We start from the raw sequence: 19,740 nt of genomic DNA on the forward strand, positions 1-19,740 counted from the left end.
TCTTTTCCTCTTCAGAAAACCATAGTTTGGAGGGGCTGCACTTTAATGGCCATGACCAAAGATGCATCTACAAAGTCGTGTTAATGTATTTTGATACTGGTTTTTGCTGTGCATTTCTTCTGTGAGCATCTCTTACTGCTTTCTGTCTCAGCTTCCTACGCGTCTTGAACCGTTCCTTGCCTCTCTTCATGACGTTGGCTTGGATCTACTCGGTGGCCATGATCATCAAAGGGGTGGTCCATGAGAAAGAAGCCCGGCTAAAGGAGACCATGAAGATCATGGGCCTCAGCAGCGCTACCCTCTGGCTGAGCTGGTTCCTGAGCAGTTTCATCCCGTTCCTCATCAGCGCATCTTTGCTGGTCCTCATCCTCAAGGTGAAGAGCTCATTTTGTGGTGTAATGATTTTAGCATCAGACTGTGACTCTGGAGACCAGGGTTCAAATCCCCACTTGACCATGGAAACCCACTGGGAGACCTTGGACATGTCACACTCTCTCAGCCTCAAAAGCAGACATTGGCAAACCCCCTCTGCACAAATCTTGCCAAGAAAACCCTGTGATGGGTTCGCCTTAGGATCACTATAGGTTGGAAATGACATTGAAATGTTCCAGCTTGGTGTTATGAGTCTCCTTATTGTTGTTGTGGACTTTGCAAGTTGTTTCTGACAGCTCTAACCTAGGGTTTTCGTTGTTGTTGTTGTTGTTGTTGTTGTGTGCCCTCATGTCATTTCCGTCTTAATGGTGTCCCAAAGGCAAACCTATCACAGGTTTTTCTTGGTTGGATTTGTTCAGAAGAGGCTTACCATTGCTTTCTTTAGTGGCTGAGAGTGGGATTTAACATCTGTACCTAAGACACTTCACTGTTGCATAAAGCAGGGCCTTCTGTTGTTGATGTTGTGTGCCTTCAATTTGTTTCCAGCTTATGGTGACCGTAACGCGTCCCTGTCATGGAGTACTCCAGAGCTGAGAGTATATGACTTGACCAGGGTCACCCTTTGGGTTTCTATGGCCGAGCGGAGAATCGAACCCTGGACTCCAGAGTCAAAGTTCAGTGCTCAAACCTCTCCACCACATTGACTCTCTCAGCCTTAATACAGATCTCTGCCATGATCTCTGTTTTTCCCCTCTCTCCTTCTCTCTTTAGGTAGGAGACATCTTGCCCTACAGTGACCCTGCCGTAGTCTTCCTTTTCCTGGGCACCTTTGCAGTGGCGACCATCTCCCAGTGTTTCCTCATCAGCACGTTTTTCTCACGCGCCAACCTGGCGTCTGCCTGCGGAGGGATCGTCTACTTTTCCTTCTACCTCCCCTACGTCTTGTGCGTGGCTTGGCGGGACCACATCACTTTCCCTCTGAGGCTCTTGGCGGTAAGGGAAATGCCTCTTCTTCTTTTTCCGGTCTTGGCGCATCCAGGGAGGAGCGCAGAATGGGATATGGTCTTCTGCATTTTCATGAAGGAGCTCCTCTTAGGGGATTTCTTTGTTGTGGCCCCACTGTTATGGCACTCCTTGGAGAGCTCAATTGGCACCCACTTAGTTGTGGGCAGTAAGTGAAAACATGGTTGTTCATGAAAGCTTTTGGAGCCTGATTGGCTTTACCAAAAACCCTCCCTGTCCATCCATGCAGAGGCGTCACTACAGGGATATGAAGGGATTCTGGGATTTGCCATCTTGCACCAGAGCTCTTAAATAGAGAAGTTTAAATATTGCACAAACCTACAATTTCCAGCATTTCATAGCATGGAATGTGTCCAACTGTATTATTTCTTCAGTGTGGATGAAGCCACAGCTACCCCTGAGTCTGTTCCCTCTGTGGTTGATGATCGCAAGGGTTTCAGTAGTTGCCAGCCTCACCATCTCCTCCATTGACTTTCCTTCTTTCTGTTTCTTTTATCTGCCAGAGTTTGTTGTCTCCAGTTGCTTTTGGCTTTGGGTGTGAGTATTTCTCCCTTTATGAGGAGCAAGGCGTGGGCCTCCAGTGGCACAACCTGAACGCAAGCCCCGTGGAAGGAGACCGTTACACCTTTGCCACTTCTGGCGGGTTGCTTCTCTTGGATGCCTTTCTCTATGGTGTGGCCACATGGTACATTGAAGGCGTGTTCCCAGGTAAAAGGGATACGAGGGACAGAGCATCTTACCTGTGAGATGATCATTTTCAGCGATGTAGGTGGAAACATCCTATATCATGGGTTGATTCCATCTCATTGGAATCAACCCATGATATAGGATATTTCCACCTACATCGCTGAAAATGATCATCTCACAGGTAAGAACCAATGTTCCTTTTTTCAACACAAGAGAATACCTCTCTAGGAATCTCTAGGTCCTCCAGCGCAACTCTGTGGTCAACATCTGCCAACATTAATCATTGAATTGTGCTGGAGGATCTACAGATACCTAGAGAGGTGTTTTCTCCAGGAATCTCTAGGTCCTCCAGTTTGCTCTGGCTCAATAGGCCTGTAGCTGAAAAACGGGTTGATGAAATTAATAAAGTAGGTGATGGAACTCTGCTTTTAATGGATGAATCCAAGCGGGTTCGGTGGTTAAACTCTACAACCTTCATTTAATCCTCTTCTCCTTGTCTAGGCCAGTATGGGATCCCAAAGCCTTGGAATTTTCCCATCCTAAAGAGTTACTGGTTTGGGGATTCCTCCAGCGATGGTTCCCCTTATCCCATTCCTATGAATCTTTCCAATTCCGCTGAAGGTAAGCTGGGCTTCATTTTCTCTGGATATTTGCTTGGCCTCTCTCCATCTGTATTCCCCTTTCTGAACCTTCGTGCTTCCATTGCTGAGACCCATCTGCGCTTCCTTTTTTGATGGAGGAGCCACTGAGAGGAGATGGGCCATGCAGGAGATCTCAGAGGCCGTTCCCTTAGGAGATTAGCACATGCAGCTTTTAAACCACAATTAAAGCTGCAAAATAGCTCCTTTGCCGATAGTTGCCATGTGCCGTCGCTTCCAATCCGTATTCTCATAGCAGCAGAGGTCTGTCCTCTGCAACTTTTTATAGCAACATGCATGTTTGTGGAAATTTACGAACACGCACCACTGACAATTTGGCCATCTAAGTCAATGGTGTCTCTATTTTGGCAGTGATTGTGGAAGAGCCTCCATCTCACCTGAAGGTTGGCGTCTCCATCCGCAACCTGGTGAAGATTTACCACAGCAGCAGCAAAATTGCTGTTAACGGACTCAGCCTGGACTTCTACGAGGGGCAGATCACATCCTTCTTGGGACACAATGGTGCTGGGAAGACCACCACTATGTAAGTTGTGACCTATAAAGCCTTCTATGGCTTTGGTCCAGACTATCTGAAAGACTATATCTCCTGATTATGGAGTTTACTTGGCAAGATTTGCTCAGAGTGGGTTTGGCTTTGCTTTTACTTTCTTCTGAGGCTGAGAGAGGGTGGCTTGCCGGAGGTCACACCAAGATTTCCATGGCCAAGTGGGGATTCGAACCCTGGTGCCCAGAGTCCTAGTCCAACACTCAAACCACAACATATTCACTCTTAGGATAAGGTAACTGGGGTGGTTTGTTTCACATACCCTCCACTTGTCCCAGTTTGGCAGAGACAGTCCCAATTAATTCTCTGTCATCCCACTTTTTAATTTGCTTTCAAAATTTCCCAGTTCCCCAAAGGATCTGTGGGACACAAGGACACTGAACTGTGGTGACAAAGATTCCCCAGTCCCTTCTGTTTAACTGAAGCAGGGTTTGTAGTTTCAGGACTTGTTGTTATTATTATTATTAATTTTATTTTTGTCCCAATTCACTCCCAAATGGGCTTCAAAGAGGCTGTTGGGTGTTTGGGATTCTCTGCCAGAGAGGTCTAGTGCCTCTCCAAACAAATGCTAGGATTCTGTAGAATATACCCATAGCATTTAATGTTATCCAACTACTGTAATTAAAGATATGTAAAAGAAGTCATTGTGTATGTACACGTGTGTAAGAGAGAGAGCATTTCAAGACAGTATTTTAAATGTATCTTTAACTCCATCTTCTCCTTTGAGATATCTCAATAGAGGTTGGATAGACATCTTTCAGGAGTGTGCTTTCCTACATGATGGCCTTTGTGGCCCCTTCCAGCTCTGAGATTCTACAGTTCCTCTCTCTTTGTCTTCCTAGGTCTATCTTAACTGGCCTATTGCCCCCTAGTTCAGGCACAGCGTACATCATGGGACGGGACATTTGCTCGGAAATGGACACCATCCGGAAGACTGTGGGCATGTGCCCTCAACACAACGTCCTTTTTGATATGTAAGGACTGGGGGAAAGGTTTTTCAAAGGTGGCGTGGAACAACACTTCTCAAGCCATCTAATTTTGTTCCCAATTTGCAGAGAGTGGCACCATATTTTTGCCCGTTGGATGCCATGCTTTGTTTCTTAATTTACAGCCTGACTGTAGAAGAGCACATCTGGTTTTATGGGCGTCTGAAAGGCCTCTCTGGGCAGCAGGTGGAAGGCGAGATGGAGCAGATAATACAGGATGTGGGGCTGCCCCATAAGCGACGGGAACAGACTAAACGTCTATCGGGTGAGGTTTTGGGCAAGGATTGTGTGAACCGGTTGAGAATTGGCTTCTTGTTGGAAGTGGAGAACTTCCATTGGCCTTTCTGTGGTAGGAGATGGCAACCATGTTCTTCTTGACCTCCATCATTAACTATTATTATTATTATTATTTCCCTATCTTAGGAGGGATGCAGCGCAAGCTCTCAGTCGCCATCGCCTTTGTGGGGGGCTCCAAGGTGGTGATTTTGGATGAACCCACCGCGGGTGTTGATCCTTATTCACGCCGAGGCATCTGGGAATTACTGTTGAAGTACCGTGCAGGTCAGTGCACCTGACAATGTGGTGGGGAAGACATTTTGGAGACAGGGTTGTGGAGGGACAGGAAGTGGCCTTTCTCCTTTACACCCAGAAGTCCAGTTGCACAAGTTAAATTCAGAGAACCTTAGAGTTGGAAGAATCCCCAAGGGTTATATAAGCCAACCCTCTGCCATGGAGGAAAACGCATTTATAGCACACCTGAAAGAAGTCCGAAAGCCAATGTGGTGTAGTGTTTGAGGATAGGACTAGGATTCTGGAGACCTGGGTTGGATTCTCCATTTGACCATAGATACCCACTGGGTAACCTTGGGTGAGTCACATACTCTCAGCCCTGGAAAACGCCATGATAGGTTCACCTTAAGGTCTTGACTTGAAGACGCACAACCGTTGACCATCCAACCTCTGCTTAAAGACATTCAAAGAAGGTCCACCACACTCCAAGGTAGTCTGTCAAAATGCTCTTACTGTCAGGAAATTCTTCCTAATGCTTAGATGGACTCTCTTTTCTTGTCATTTGAATCCACTGATTGGTAGTCCAATCTCTGGAGCAACAGAAAACACACCAGCACTATCTTCTCCATGACATCCTTTCAGATATTTAAAGATGGCACTCAAATGTCATCTCTCAGTCTCTTCTCTAAGCTTTTCTAAGCTAAACATATCCAGCTCCCTAAGTCATACATCATAAGGCTTGGTGTTCAGACCTTGGATCATCTAGGGGTGCATCTACTCCAAAATAATACAGTTTGGGACCATTTTAAGTGCTGCAGCAACATCTTATGGAATCCTTGGATGTACAGTTTTGCAAAGTCTTTAGCCTTTCCTCCCAAAAAGTGCTGCAGCCTCACCAAACCACGAATCCCAGGATTGTGTAGGATGGAGTTATGGCAGTTAAAATAATAAGAAGTACCTTTAAACCACTCCTTAGAAAGAGACAACCCAGAGGGTGGTTATTCTTCATTGGGGGCCACCCACAACCAAAGAGTCTCAGGTGCCTTTCGATGATATTGTGACATTTAGAAGGGTTGCTAAAATGAAGGAAGGGCTTTTATAGCAAATACACAAAGGACTTCAACCAGCTTGCATTTAGGAAGGGTTGCATAGAGAGAGACTTTCATCTCCTGAAAGAGCTTTGCTCTCCTTTGTCCCTGCCAGGTCGAACGGTCATCCTCTCCACCCACTACATGGAGGAGGCAGACCTTCTGGGTGACCGGGTGGCCATCATCTCTCAGGGCCGGCTCTGCTGTTGTGGATCCTCACTCTTCCTGAAGACCAAGCTGGGCACCGGCTACTACCTGACCCTGGTGAAAAGAGAAGCTGACAGCGGCACCACGAATGGTGTGGTGCTTGCCAACGAAAAGGTAAATGTGGAACTTTGCATCTGAATCTGTTCATTTATGGGTTACATTTTGGTCTTAGCTGGCCTCCAGGGAGGTCATAACAACATGCATCGGGTTTTTAAATCATATTCAAGAATGGAATGAAGATTGGCCTCCAGTTAATCAACTGGAATTTTGGTATAGAAGATATTAATATATTGTAGAAATTGAGTGACTGTTAATAAACATTGAATATTATTGGACGGATGGAAAGATAAATAAAATGATGGAACAATGGATGGAAAGATAGATATAACAATGGAATGATGGATGAACAGATGGATGGACGGATGGAATGATAAAATGAAATAGTGGAACAATCTATGGAAAGATAGATTGAACAATGGAAGGATGGATGGAAAGATGGACAGATGGATGGATAGATGGAATGATAAATGATATGAAGGAGTAATAGATGGAAAGACAGATGGAATGATGGATGTATGGAAAGATGGACAGATGGGTGGATGGACAAATGCACAGATGGAATGATAAATGAAATAATGAAACAATGGATGGAAAGATAGAAGGACCAATGGAATTAGGGTGGATGGACAGATGGATATATGGACATATGGAAAGATGGCTGGACAGATGGATGGATAGATAGGTAAAAGAATGGATGGATACAGGAATGGTTGGAACAATGGAATGAAAGATGGAATGACAGATGGTGGATGGATGGATAGATTATTTATGATATAATTATGCTGCTAGCTTTGTGGAAAATAATAAACATTTTAAAAGAACAAGAAAACAACAACAACTATGTATATAGTCCTCTTTCCCCATTTTTATCCTCACAACATCCTTGTGAAGTAGGTGAGGCTGAGAGTGAGAGAAGAAAGACTGTTTGGCGGGTCCAGTAAGCTTCATGGCTAAGCATAGACTTTAGTCTGGATCTAGCCCTCAGCCAATGCTGTGGAACCAAAACATTAGGATCTCATTATAGCCTGAAGAAATGAGAATAACAACAGCAGCCAAAGTGATAATTAAGTACAACTGCAACAGCACCGTCAGCAGTGCCAAGGGAGGTTGGTTTCAAATCCCTTTTCCCGCTTGTGCTGTTTACCCGATTGAAATTGCCCATCCTTAGGGGAAAAAGCTTAAGTAACCCATATGCGCCTTGTGGCCCAGTTGTAACACTTCAGTGCAAACTTTTCTGTCCTCCTCAACATAATTCTTCTATCTTTCCAATTGCACAGACTGTAGTTTTTTCTTTTCACCCTTGTTTCCCTCTCTTTAGGCTTGTAGCGATTCAGAAATGAGCTGCGATACAGGTCTGGGGAGCGAACAGAACAGCGAGGCCACTGCCCCAGGTGAGCAGAATGTAAATCTGAATAAATCTTTTAACATTCAGCCTGGAGAAGTGAAGAAAACTAGAAGAGAAAGTAACAATCTTCAGTTATCCAAAGGGTTGCATTGCTAGGAAGGTAGAGCAGACTTGGCTAAAAATGGACAGGGAAGCCAGTTATGGCTAACCTAGGTTCAGTTTTTCTGGTGGACTTGTTTGCAGACATACTGGGTTTTTCCTCTGCTAGAGGGATTTAAGCAGAGGCTGCGGCTTCATCCTGAGCTTTTTGGGGGGTGGTTTAAAAGACCTTCAAAGACTCCGACTGTTATTTCACTCTGCCTCTCCATTTCTGTTTTCCTACAGATGTGCACCAGCTAACATTGCTTATCCAGAGGTTGGTCCCCGGTTCTAAACTGGTAGAGGATATCGGGCAAGAGCTTCTCTATGTCCTGCCGTACAGTGGGGCCAAAGATGGCACTTTTGGGGAGCTTTTCCAAGAGCTGGATGCACGCCTGGCTGAACTTGGCATCTCGGGATATGGGATTTCGGACACCAGCTTGGAAGAGGTAATCTACGAATGGGCTTTTGCTGTTATGGTGGATTAGCCTTTCAGAATGTAGGCCAGGGCAATGGTAGTTGGCATGGATGGATGGATGGCCTTTCATGAGTTGCTGGGCTTAGACAATGCAACTGTGCCTTCTTATTCTTCTCTCCTGCTGAGGCCACAAAAGTGGTATACAGAGGCTACATGTCCATAGCTAAGTCTCCCAACTATCAGAAAAGTAGATTGCAATGGTGTTCGTCCGATTCATGCCACACCATAACCTTCAAACAGTATAGCAGCTCCCATCTCCGGTTGGAATAGAAGAATGAAAGATTAGGATATGCCCAGATCATGGATGGGGATCTTTTGTTTCGAGCTTCTTTTTGCTTTTCTTGTAGATCTTCTTGAAAGTGGCGGAGGACACCAATGTGGATGCCACAGGTAATGCTCAGAATATCGCTCCCCAGATTGTTAATGTTCAGATCATAGCATAGATCATAGGTTTGGGTACCCTTGGGCAAGTCACATTCTCTCATAGTGTTTTCTATGGTGTTTCCTCTCATTTTGGATTTGTCAAAGCCTAGATTCAACTATCTAAAATAGGTGGGAATCCTGCAGACTGCCCAGTGTTGTTGGTTGCAACTCCCTGCCTTCCTCGCTATGCTGGGAGTTTACAATTCATTTCACCATTGATCAAATTTGTAGCTTTCCCCACACACCATTTTTGTGAGAAAGGGCCCATCCTCAACTGCCATTGTTGTCTCTCCCTTGCACCGGTCAACAGGCTTCGTCTTAGTCTTTGTTTCTTTGCCATGCTATTTAATCTCTAAATATTTCCTTCCTCGTCCTCCATTTGCATTGGGTAGGGGATCCAGAGGTGCCCCCTCAAGCGCCTAGGATGGCCACGCCAACCTCCACTTCCACCCTCAAGTCATTGAGCGAAGAGACGGATGTGGCCGATGCCGAATTGGGTATGTAGAGGAAGCGAGCAAAGTTGGGCATCAAACTCTCTTCTTCAGCATCATCAGGGAAGAGGGCATGCAGGGCAGAGGGGGTGCTATCACCCAAACCTTGATTGTCCTTTGGGACCCTGTCTTTGGCATCGATTTGTAATTTAATGTGAACTTGGGAGGCGCCATTCTATAGACTCCATTGCGAAGTGTGATAAGTTTGGTGGAAGTCAGTGAGAACTTCTGACAAACTTTATCTTTCTCTTTCCTTCTTTCCTTCTTTCCTTCTTTCCTTCTTTCCTTCCTTCCTTCCTTCCTTCCTTCTTTATGCAAAGCCAAAGGACATAAGAAAGGTAAATGGTTCACGGTGGGAGTGACCTCTGGACCCAACATCAGGCAATGTTTCAGAAATTGCCTTTTACCAAATTCCACTGAGACCTTTTTTTAGATTATTATTCAGGATTTATAGTCAAAGTGCTTTTAGCACCATTGGGATCATTTCCTTTTATTGCTAGCATTCTTCTTTCCTTTGATCTGTCGAATCTGTGGTCCTGGTGGTGTCCCTCTTAGCTACATCCGGGATACACACTATAGGATTATAGCACTATGGTTCCACTTTAACTGTCACGGTTCCATCCTGGGATTTGCAGTGCAGAATCCTCAGCCAGAATGCTCTGCTGCTTTGCCAAATTACAGATCCCTGGATCCCACAAGATGGAACTGTGCAGCTAAAGTGGAATCATAGCACTCTAGTGTGAATGGGTCCCAGTTTTAAGCAATTGTTTCCCTCTGCCTAATGATATTTTTTATTTTGACCTCTGCTTGGCTTTGACTATCGGCCGCTCTCTGGTCTGTATTGTGGCTCCAACGTTGGCTACCTGACACTTTTGGGCCATGCATTGGTTCTGCTTATCCTTGATCCCTAAAGCTTATGATCACCTTCTCTTCCTTTGGATGGCAGAGGAGGCAAAGGAAACGGATCTCTTGCGTGGCGTGAGCCCCCAGACCTCTTTCCGGTTGACTGGATGGTCCCTGATTTGGCAACAACTCCGCGCCCTCTTCACCAAAAGGCTCCTCTATGCGCAGCGGAGCAGACGGGGATTCTTTGCGCAAGTATAATTAAGCGCCTAAATTGAGTTATTTACTTATTTAATTTGTCCCCTGCCTTATACCTTTCACTTTACACAGGATCCAAGGCAGCTTGGAAGCATTTTGGAAAGGGTACAGATTTAAAAATTGTTCATATGAAACTTGTAAAAACAATTTTTAAAAAAGGTTCAGTTTTTTAAAACAATATTTGTTCAACAGTGGCTGCAATTTAAAAAAAATATTGGTATGAAAGTTAAAATAAAATGACTGACAAGGTTGTAATGTTATACAAGTTGAGTATCCCTTAAAATTCTCCAAAATCGTCCGCATGAGTAGTTAACATAGTGGCCTCTTTGCTTTCAGATGGTTCAGTGTGTACACACCTAGTTTGATGCACAAAATTATGAAGAGTACGGGGATAAAGTCACCTTCAGGTTATGTGTGTAACGTGTATATGAAACATAAGTGAATTTCGTGTTTAGAGTTGGGCTCTATCTGCAAGTTATCTCATTATGTAGATGCAAATATTCCGAAATCTGAGAAAATCTGAAATCCGAAATAGTTCTGGTCCCAAGCTTTTGAGATAAGAGAGACTTGACCTGCAATGCACAATGAAAATATTGTAAGAAAAGATGACGACACAATCCCATTAATAGCTCTTTCTACCACACCAATGAGAAGCCAAAAGCCTACTTGAATGAAAAGGTCTTACAAGGGAATGGAGTTGAGGGTGGGAGGAAAGACAAGTTGAAAGAGATCCCAACCTAGTACCAACCTTTGGGATGGTTGTGTTTCCAGATTGTGCTTCCAGCTGTCTTCGTTTGCATTGCCCTTTTCTTCAGCCTGATCGTCCCGCCATTTGGCAAGTATCCACCTTTGCGTCTCGAGCCCTGGATGTACGGACCTCAGTTTACCTTTTTCAGGTAGGCTCCAGAACTTGGAAACATTTGCCTTTTGGATTGGGATTCCCACAGTTCCCCCCAGCTAGTATGACCATACTATTTGTGGGGAGATTCTGGAAGTGGCAATCCAAAAAGAGTAGCAGTTCCGCAAACTTGGTCTGCGATTCCTTAGTCGGAGTGGAGCAAACTGCCGAAATGTTGAGAATCCAACTCTCCCATTTTGCATGGATACTTCAGGAAGGAGCCATTGCCTTTGATAAAATAGCCACAGTTTGCTAGTCTGGAAATGTTAATCTCTAATTTAGTACTCTGCCTAAATATCCCCAAAGGCACAAGGTCCTGTCTCCTCTTGGAAGCTAAACAAAGTCAGCCCTGGTTGGGACTTGGATAGGAGACCACCAACAGATACTGAATGCTGTAGGCAATATTTCAGAGGAAGGATCTGTCAAACCCACTTTTAAGTCTTCCTTGCCCTAAGAAAACCCTATGAGGTTGCCATAAATCAACAGGTAACTTGAAAGGCACATACAACTTAGGTCTCCTTTTCTCTCCGTCTTTCCTCCAAAGTGATGATTCTCCAGGGGACCCTGGCTCTGCCCATCTGCTAAAAGCTCTTCTGGATGACCCTGGTTTTGGTACCAAGTGCATGAAAGATAAAGCAGAACTGTGAGTTTTTTCAGAGTATTGTTTACTTTCTGGTGTGTATATAATATATATAATGCTGGGGGTAAGTGTGGCAGACTTGCATTCTTGAAATGAACAAAATATATTATTACTTTTTCAAAAAGCCACATTCTTTAACCCACTTTCGTTTGCCTTTGAGGGCCTCAGGAAGGATCCGTGCCCACGGCCAGCTTCCCACACTGAGCAAAGCTTTGAGACGCCGGATGTCCCAGACTCGGTGATGGAGGTTTTCAAGAAGGGTAACTGGACTTTGGCCAACCCATCTCCGGAGTGTGTCTGCAGCTCTAGCGCTTCCCGAAAAATGCTGCCAGATTGTCCTGAAGCGGCTGGAGGATTGCCTCCACCTCAGGTAAATGTAATGTATGAATTTCCAACCTCTCTCAGTCCTGCGGTGTGGATCGTGTGCCTCAGTAGTGCTATTTTTCTCACCCGTCCCTATCTGCTCTGGTAGAAGCTTCCATGGGTGATCTATCATCCCAACTCCTTTATTTCCAGATGCAAAGGAACACTGGGGACATCCTCCACAACCTCACTGGCCGGAATATCTCTGACTACTTAGTGAAAACATATCCCAAAGTCATCCGCAAAGAGTAAGCCTGTGCCGCCTCCTTCCTGGGGATGTGTGGGATCATCACTGAGTGCATCTACATTGTCAAAATAATGTAGTTTGACATTACTTCAAGTGCTAAAGCGCCATTCTGTGGGATCCTGGGATCTGGAGTTTGACATGGCCTTTTGCCTTCTCTGCCCAAGACGGCTGTAGGATTCTGTAGGATGGAGCCATGGTGGTTCAAGCCCTAACCCCTGCCACACAGGAATACACAGCTAAAGCACTCCTGAAAGATGACCATCCAACTTTGTTTAAAGACCTCCAAGGAAGGAGAATCCACTTTATGTTTGTTATTTGTAGATCCAGACACTTCCATATGCCCTCTTGCAGATGCCACCGACTCCATTTTGACATGTGCTGGGGCTCACTTTCTTTCTCTCTTTTTTTGTAGGCTAAGAAACAAGAAGTGGGTCAATGAACAGTGGTAAGACTCTTTTCTGTTGGCTTGAAAAGTGTGTAGGGCCACCATGGCAGGGTGATTTGAGCATTGCACTGTGACTCTGTCTCAGCCCAAATTTCTACATTTTTCACCAATTGGGAAGTCTCCTAGTGACCCCAAGTGTCTCTTTCTGCCCCCTACAAGGTATGGTGGCTTGTCTTTAGGTGTGCGCAAGTTGGAGGATCTCCCATCTTCCAAGGAGGTGGCCAATGCTATGAAGGAAATCCGCCAACTCTTTGCTGTACCAAAGGTGAGTCCTGGATTTGGGTTGTGAAAACACAATTATACACACAAGACATCACTAATGCGCAAGGTTGCCCCCAGTAACATTCCAGCTTGCCTGCCAAAGGTCTCCTATCATTTTCATCATCATGGCCTTTCCACAATGGTGGAAGAACAGTAGAGTGGAGACCAGGCTATCCTACTTTGACATGGACTTCCAGCATCTGGGAGCTTACCACCAAGAAGAGCATCTTTTACACTTTCGCTTGACATGCCTTCAGGGATAGCAGGCCCAAAATAAGGGGTCCCCCAAAATATTAAAATGCCATATAGAAAAATGTCATTTTCCAGATAGCATTGTCCCAAGTTTCTGGTTCAAACGCTATAAAATAGCGTTCATACTTCAATAGAAGTATAGTGTCTAGATCAAGAGAAGTAATAGTGCCACTGTATTCTGCTCTGGTCAGGCCCCACCTAGAATATTGTGTCCAGTTCTGGGCGCCACAATTCAGAAAGGACATTGAGAAACTGGAGCGTGTCCAAAGGAGGGCGACAAAAATGGTGAAAGGTCTGGAAACCATGCCCTATGAGGAACGACTTAGGGAGCTGGGGATGTTTAGCCTGGAGAAAAGAAGGTTAAGAGGTGATATGATCGCCCTGTTTAAATATTTGAAGGGATGTCATATTGAGGAGGGAGCAAGCTTGTTTTCTGCTGCTCCAGAGAACAGGACCCGGAACAATGGATGCAAGCTGCAGGAAAAGAGATTCCACCTGAACATTATGAGGAACTTCCTGACAGTGAGGGCTGTTCGACAATGGAATGCACTCCCTCGGAGGGTGATAGAGTCTCCTTCCTTGGAGGTCTTTAAACAGAGGCTGGATGGCCATCTGTCAGGGATGCTTTGATTTGGATTTCCTGCATGGCAGGGGGTTGGACTGGATGGCCCTAGTGGTCTCTTCCAACTCTATGATTCTATGATTCTATGAAAATCTGCTGTCAATGTGTCTTGGGAGTAGTTTCTCTATTGGTGTTTGAGGGCTGAACCTTGGACGCTATCCAACGAGGCTGGATATAAATTATCTAAACGGATACAAATGATGGGTATATAAATTATCGCTTTTTGTGGGGTTTTTTTTCGGTGCGGCCATGTTCTAGAAGGGTTTATTCCTGGCATTTCGCCAGCATCTGTGGCTGGCATTTTCAAAATGCCAGCCACAGATGCTGACGAAACGTTAGGTATAAACCCTTCTAGAACATGGCCACATCACCCAAAAGAAACACAAAAAACATGGATGCTGGCTATGAAAGCCTTCGAATTCGCATATATAAATTATCCTTTTTATTTCACTTAGGGGAGTTCACTTGACAGATTGCTGAGTAACCTGACAGGCTTTGTGGATGGATTGGAAACGCGTCAGAATCTGAAGGTTTGCATGGAATTTGTCTGGGGGTCCAAATCTACCCTCGGCTGGGAGAGATGCTAGACCGATAGGGCTGAGATGCTTCTCAACTGCATGGGGTATAAAGCAGTTTCTTCTATTTTTGTTTGCCCAGGTCTGGTTCAACAACAAAGGTTGGCATGCCATGGTTTCTTTCGTCAACGTGGCAAGCAACGGTCTTCTGCGGGCCAGCCTGCCTGCTGGGGCAGAGCACTCACATTATGGCATCACCGCCATCAATCACCCGCTCAACTTGACCAAAGAGCAGCTGTCACAAGCAGCCATGTGAGTCATGCCCAGCTTGGCTTTAAGAGGTAGTTCAGTTGGGTGGGCACCTCTCCAATACAGTCATTGAAAGGGTCGCCATATGTCAACGGCAACTTAATGGCAATTAGCAACAACAACAAAGAAATGACGCTATGGTCTTATTGTTGATCATGTCCAGTGAATGCTTTGGAAAAAGTTTGATGCATGGCCATCGTTAGTGCCTTAATTGTTACTATCATCTGGTTTTCCTCTGACCTGATTGTCGCCGATTTCATCCAACCTCTTGGCCTCTCTCTCCATCCCTTCTCTCTGTCTCTCCTGGTCAGAATGGCCACTTCCGTTGATGTGTTGGTCTCCATCTGTGTCATGTTCGCCATGTCCTTCGTCCCGGCAAGCTTTGTCCTCTTTTTGATCGAGGAACGGGTCACCAAGTCGAAGCACCTTCAGTTCGTCAGCGGGATGAAACCTATTGTTTACTGGCTGGGCAACTTCGCCTGGGATATGGTGAGAAGACTGAGAGTTAAGGGGGCCCATCCAGATTTTTGGCACTTCTCCTAACTCTGGTCTTCACCCCACTACAGTGCACCTGCGCCATATACGGGTGCACCATATGCGGCTTCAAGCTTACGCTGAAGCCGCACTGCAATTGGGCAAATGGCACATGCCCGTGCTGCGCGCACTGTGCTGCACTGCAAGCATGCACCCCATTGTTTCCAATGGGGTGCGGGCATATGTGGAATTCCCCTTACGCAGGGGGAAGGGCCCACTGTACCTCTGTTTTTCTGAATTAAACGGTGTATCTACCTGGAACAAAATGAGGGCATTTTCTTTCCTGAATAGGAATTCAAAATTCCAAAAATCCGGGGAGAATTTGAGAGAGATTCCATGTTCAAGACCAGGGCTTCCATTTTTTAAGTGTCTCCTTCAGCTTCACACTATCTGAAATGATTTGCTCATCCTCAGTCTCTTCCCACAGTGTAACTACCTTGTCCCTGCTATTCTGGTGGTGTTGATTTTCCTGTGCTTCCAGCAAAAATCATATGTTTCTGCGGCCAACCTACCATCTCTCATTCTGCTTCTGCTTCTTTATGGGTAAGGTCAGAGCATTGAATTATGCATGTGGAAGCGAGGTTGGAGTTGGAAGTTCGACACTTGTTGAAGAAGAGAGTCACTTGTTAAAGAAGAGAGTCATTTGTTAATCAGTTGTGAAGTCAAAGGCTTTCACGGCCGGCATCCATAGTTTTTTGTGGGTTTTTCAGGCAACGAGGCCGTGTTTATTCCTGACGGTGAAACTTCAAGAATATACTCTTTTAGAGCATGGCTGCATAGCCTGAAAAACCCACAAAAAACTATGTTGTTAAAGAAGAGAATCAATTGTTAGTTAGTTGTTAAACAATCGATCAGTTGTTGATTGTTGAAGAGGAGAGTCAATTGTTTTTAGAGGAGAATTGGTTTTTAAAGAAGAGAGTCGGTTTTTAAAGAAGGGAATCAATTGATAGTTGTTAAAGAGGAGCAATTTAGAAAAGAGGAGAGTCAGTTGTTCAAGAGGAGGGTCAGTTATTAAAGCGAAAAGTCAGTCGTTTCTTTGAGACTTGATTGCTATCGTAGCTTTATTTTTATTTTCTTGCTATATTTTATTATTTAATGCTAACATGTATTAATATGCATTTTGTTAAATTATTTTAGTAGAAGGTTTGCCTTAGGAAGGTTTGTTTTGTTTTGTTTTACTCTATTTTTAACTGATTGTATGTATAGCGCTGTGTAAATTTGCAGCGCTCTGTAAATAAAGCATAATAAGTAATAATAATAATAATAACAGTGTGCTTTTCCTATGCCAAAATCCACTTTTCCTTTCCGCCTCTTGCCAGCTGGTCCATAACCCCCCTGATGTATCCGGCCTCCTTCTTCTTCAGCATCCCAAGCACAGCCTACGTGGCCCTGACCTGCGTCAACCTTTTCATCGGCATCAACGGGAGCGTGGCCACCTTCGTCCTGGAGCTCTTCACTGACCAGGTGCGTCGTGGGACCTTACTGCCATTTAAGGGGTAGAAGAAGGCCAGGATTGTTGGCTAGGTGTGGAAAAAGCGGTAGTGCATTAACCTGCAAAAGGCCATGCAGAGAAGTACAAACAGAGAGATGTTGGTATAGGAGCTGCAGATAGGGAAGATAGCAAGCTTCAGATGCTTGGGAGAGGAAATGAAGGAGGACCGAGAGGTCTTCTTGAGTCTTGGTCTTTTTATTTGTTGTGTTTAATTTATTCGGTCTGGCAAAGCAAAAGGTTTAGGGATGTTAAAATGGATAGCTAGATTTGCAGTGATGGCAAACCTTTTAGAGACTGAGTGACCAAACTGCAACCCAAAGCTCACTTATTTATTGCAAAGTGCCGCATGCCTCTGGCTTTCTAGTAATGAACTCTGACAAACTCTGTGCTGGGGTGATGGTGCATGTGCCCACAAAGAGGGCTCTGAGTGCCACCTCTGGCAAGCGTGCCATAGGTTTGCTACTCTGACATAGAGTATTCAAAAGATAGTATATGCGCAATAATTGTCTGACAAACAGGCAAGTGAAAGAGTATATATGCAAAGCTGTGTGCTATGCCTGAAGATGAGGACAGTCAATGATGATATACAATGTCTATTTGAATACAGAATAAACATACAAATATTGAAAATGTGTACAAAGCTGAAAACTGTACATCCCAGCTAATATCTATAAAAGATGTCCAGCGTTCAGAGTGCATCAAAAAATGTTTGCACTTCTGGAGGACATATGGCAATGATAAAAGTACAAGAATCAATGGAAAAAGTAGAACCTAAAAACCAGACTAGCGTCTTCATCGGTGGTAAAAACCAGCTGTTAAGAACAGCATATAGTGATCTATCTAGCATGGACACATCCAGTTAAAGTAAGGAATGGGTTGGCCAATAGACTTAATGCTGGATGCTCCACTTACATGTGATGCTATACACTGTGTTGGTGTTTTTCCTCCACCTTTTAAAATTGATATGAACTGGTTTCACATGGTGGTTTAATTCCTTTTTAAGTATTATATACTGTTAATTGTTAATTACAAACATATCCAGATTTATTTTTTTAAAAACCCAGAAAATCCCCAATTTTGTTCCTGTTTTATCCAATTTTGTTTTGGAGATCCATTTGGTTTATCCCAGGATATTTCCTGTCACTTCCTAATATGATTTGAGACTTTTTAATCAGTCTCGGTGCTCCCTAAGCCACTTTAAGTCCTGAATTTAGGAGAAAGGTGAGATTATAAATAAATATATAAACTACTAAGAATATTTTTGCTCATAAAACCTTATTCCATTTTGGTTAGGGGGGGATAAAGAAATAAATGGATGCCTTGTCTTAATGGAAAACCTACCTCTATGGTTGCATATGTCCTCTTTTCCCTCTTCCTAGACATTGAACAGGGTGAACGTCGTCCTTAAAAAGGTGTTTCTCATATTCCCCCACTTCTGTCTCGGCCGCGGACTGATCGACATGGTCAAAAACCAAGCCATGGCTGACGCCTTTGAGCGATTCGGTGAGTGGTCCTTACAGATGCTAAACATCAGGTTATCATACTCGCCGTTTCAATATTTCCGTGTCATGTCCAGTGTGAAACATTTTGTATCTCCCTGTTAATATATCTACTTTTAATATACAGTCGCCCCTCTTGTCTTGCAAATCTCAGACCTGCGCCCTTGAATATCCGCGGAGGGGAGATCTCTGCTGTTTTCAATGGCCTGTGTGCCTGGCGGGTGCCCCATTCAAACCTATGGGGCTTGAATATGTGCAAGCCTCCGTTTTCGCGGGGTGTGTGTGTGTCCGGAACAGATCCCCTGCGAAAACGGAGGGCCAACTGTACAATGAAGATAATGTAAAATGGTTCTTAGGCAAGTTGGTTTTAAAACGCTTGTTCTGTCACTTTTTTCCCTGGTGGGGCTACTTTTTATTCACATACCCGTCTTTCCTCACCAGGTGACCAAAAGTTTGTGTCTCCGCTAAGCTGGGAACTGGTTGGGAAGAACATATTTGCAATGGCCATTGAAGGTGTCTTCTTTTTCTGCTTTACTATCCTGATGCAATACAAATTCTTCATCCATCTCCGGTGAGTCGGTGTTTTGAGTAGGCAAATTTGTGGGAATAAAGCCCAAACTCTATGGCTGTTCATGAAAAGGTGGGAAGATTGTACAGGCTGAATCTCCCTTATCTGAAATGTTCGGGACCAGAAGTGTTTTGGATTTTGGAGTAGTTACTGGTTTTGGAATATTTGCATATACGTAATGAGATATCTTGGAGATGGGATCCAAATTCAGGGGTGTCATTATGATATAATAGAAGATAATCTTATACAAGAAGAAATAAGTGTACCACTTTATATGGTAACTGCTGCCTGTATGATATATGCAAAACACTGGAAATATATATATATATATATAAGTTCTTTCTAATGTTCAGGTGGAATCTTTTAGGTTAGGATAATTTTTGTTAAGGTGGAACCCTTCCAACTTTCCCCTGTTTAAGCTTCACTGCAGATTGCGGACCACTTGGAACACTTATGTGCAGCACTGCATCTGATCCTAAACTCCTCCTGAGGCCGCCCCAGAAACTCACTACATCCTCTTTTTATCTTCTAGGCTCTTTCCTGTCAAACTTCCTCCGTTGGAAAAAGAAGATGAAGACGTCGCCAAAGAAAGGCGGAGGATCACCAGTGGAGCCCCAAGAGGGGATATCTTGGTGCTGCAAGATCTCACCAAGGTGAGGAGGCTGGGGCAGATGATAAGCATGGGAGAGATGGGCTTAGGGTGGATTTTAGGTTGGAGACCCACCTGAAACAGCACAGGTCCCTCTTGGGCATCCTTGTCTTCTTTTTCCAATGGAGGCAGTTTGACAGGAAAGCATCTAGAACAGTGGTTCCCAACCTGTGGGTCAGGACCCCTTTGGGGGTCAAACGATCCTTTCACAGGGGTCGCCTAAGACCATTGGAAAACACATATTTGCATGTAACGATGAAAAATAATTGTATGGTTGGGGGGTCACCACAATATGAGGAACTGTATTAAAGGGTCGCGGCATTAGGAAGGTTGG

The 19,740-nt window shown here is 44.5% G+C and overlaps 1 protein-coding gene across 1 annotated transcript in view; it reads left to right on the forward strand.

The window, feature by feature from the left end:
* LOC121937012 (phospholipid-transporting ATPase ABCA1-like) overlaps positions 1 to 19,740 on the forward strand; it is a 41,876-nt gene that overhangs the window by 12,195 nt on the left and 9,941 nt on the right. The window contains exons 16-44 of the mRNA XM_042479794.1: positions 152 to 374; positions 1,144 to 1,365; positions 1,899 to 2,103; positions 2,584 to 2,703; positions 3,093 to 3,264; positions 4,128 to 4,259; positions 4,397 to 4,536; positions 4,695 to 4,832; positions 5,985 to 6,190; positions 7,455 to 7,527; positions 7,866 to 8,068; positions 8,445 to 8,487; positions 8,913 to 9,017; positions 9,332 to 9,349; positions 9,958 to 10,109; positions 10,884 to 11,008; positions 11,555 to 11,653; positions 11,819 to 12,020; positions 12,167 to 12,261; positions 12,673 to 12,705; positions 12,865 to 12,970; positions 14,296 to 14,370; positions 14,498 to 14,667; positions 14,976 to 15,153; positions 15,626 to 15,741; positions 16,518 to 16,662; positions 18,070 to 18,193; positions 18,631 to 18,760; positions 19,290 to 19,410. Coding sequence (XP_042335728.1) covers positions 152 to 374; positions 1,144 to 1,365; positions 1,899 to 2,103; positions 2,584 to 2,703; positions 3,093 to 3,264; positions 4,128 to 4,259; positions 4,397 to 4,536; positions 4,695 to 4,832; positions 5,985 to 6,190; positions 7,455 to 7,527; positions 7,866 to 8,068; positions 8,445 to 8,487; positions 8,913 to 9,017; positions 9,332 to 9,349; positions 9,958 to 10,109; positions 10,884 to 11,008; positions 11,555 to 11,653; positions 11,819 to 12,020; positions 12,167 to 12,261; positions 12,673 to 12,705; positions 12,865 to 12,970; positions 14,296 to 14,370; positions 14,498 to 14,667; positions 14,976 to 15,153; positions 15,626 to 15,741; positions 16,518 to 16,662; positions 18,070 to 18,193; positions 18,631 to 18,760; positions 19,290 to 19,410 — 3,871 coding nt within the window. The remainder of the gene's footprint in view (positions 1 to 151; positions 375 to 1,143; positions 1,366 to 1,898; positions 2,104 to 2,583; positions 2,704 to 3,092; positions 3,265 to 4,127; positions 4,260 to 4,396; positions 4,537 to 4,694; positions 4,833 to 5,984; positions 6,191 to 7,454; positions 7,528 to 7,865; positions 8,069 to 8,444; positions 8,488 to 8,912; positions 9,018 to 9,331; positions 9,350 to 9,957; positions 10,110 to 10,883; positions 11,009 to 11,554; positions 11,654 to 11,818; positions 12,021 to 12,166; positions 12,262 to 12,672; positions 12,706 to 12,864; positions 12,971 to 14,295; positions 14,371 to 14,497; positions 14,668 to 14,975; positions 15,154 to 15,625; positions 15,742 to 16,517; positions 16,663 to 18,069; positions 18,194 to 18,630; positions 18,761 to 19,289; positions 19,411 to 19,740) is intronic.

The sequence above is a fragment of the Sceloporus undulatus genome, chromosome 7, assembly GCF_019175285.1.
Source record: "Sceloporus undulatus isolate JIND9_A2432 ecotype Alabama chromosome 7, SceUnd_v1.1, whole genome shotgun sequence".
Classification (NCBI taxonomy): Eukaryota; Metazoa; Chordata; class Lepidosauria; order Squamata; family Phrynosomatidae; genus Sceloporus; species Sceloporus undulatus.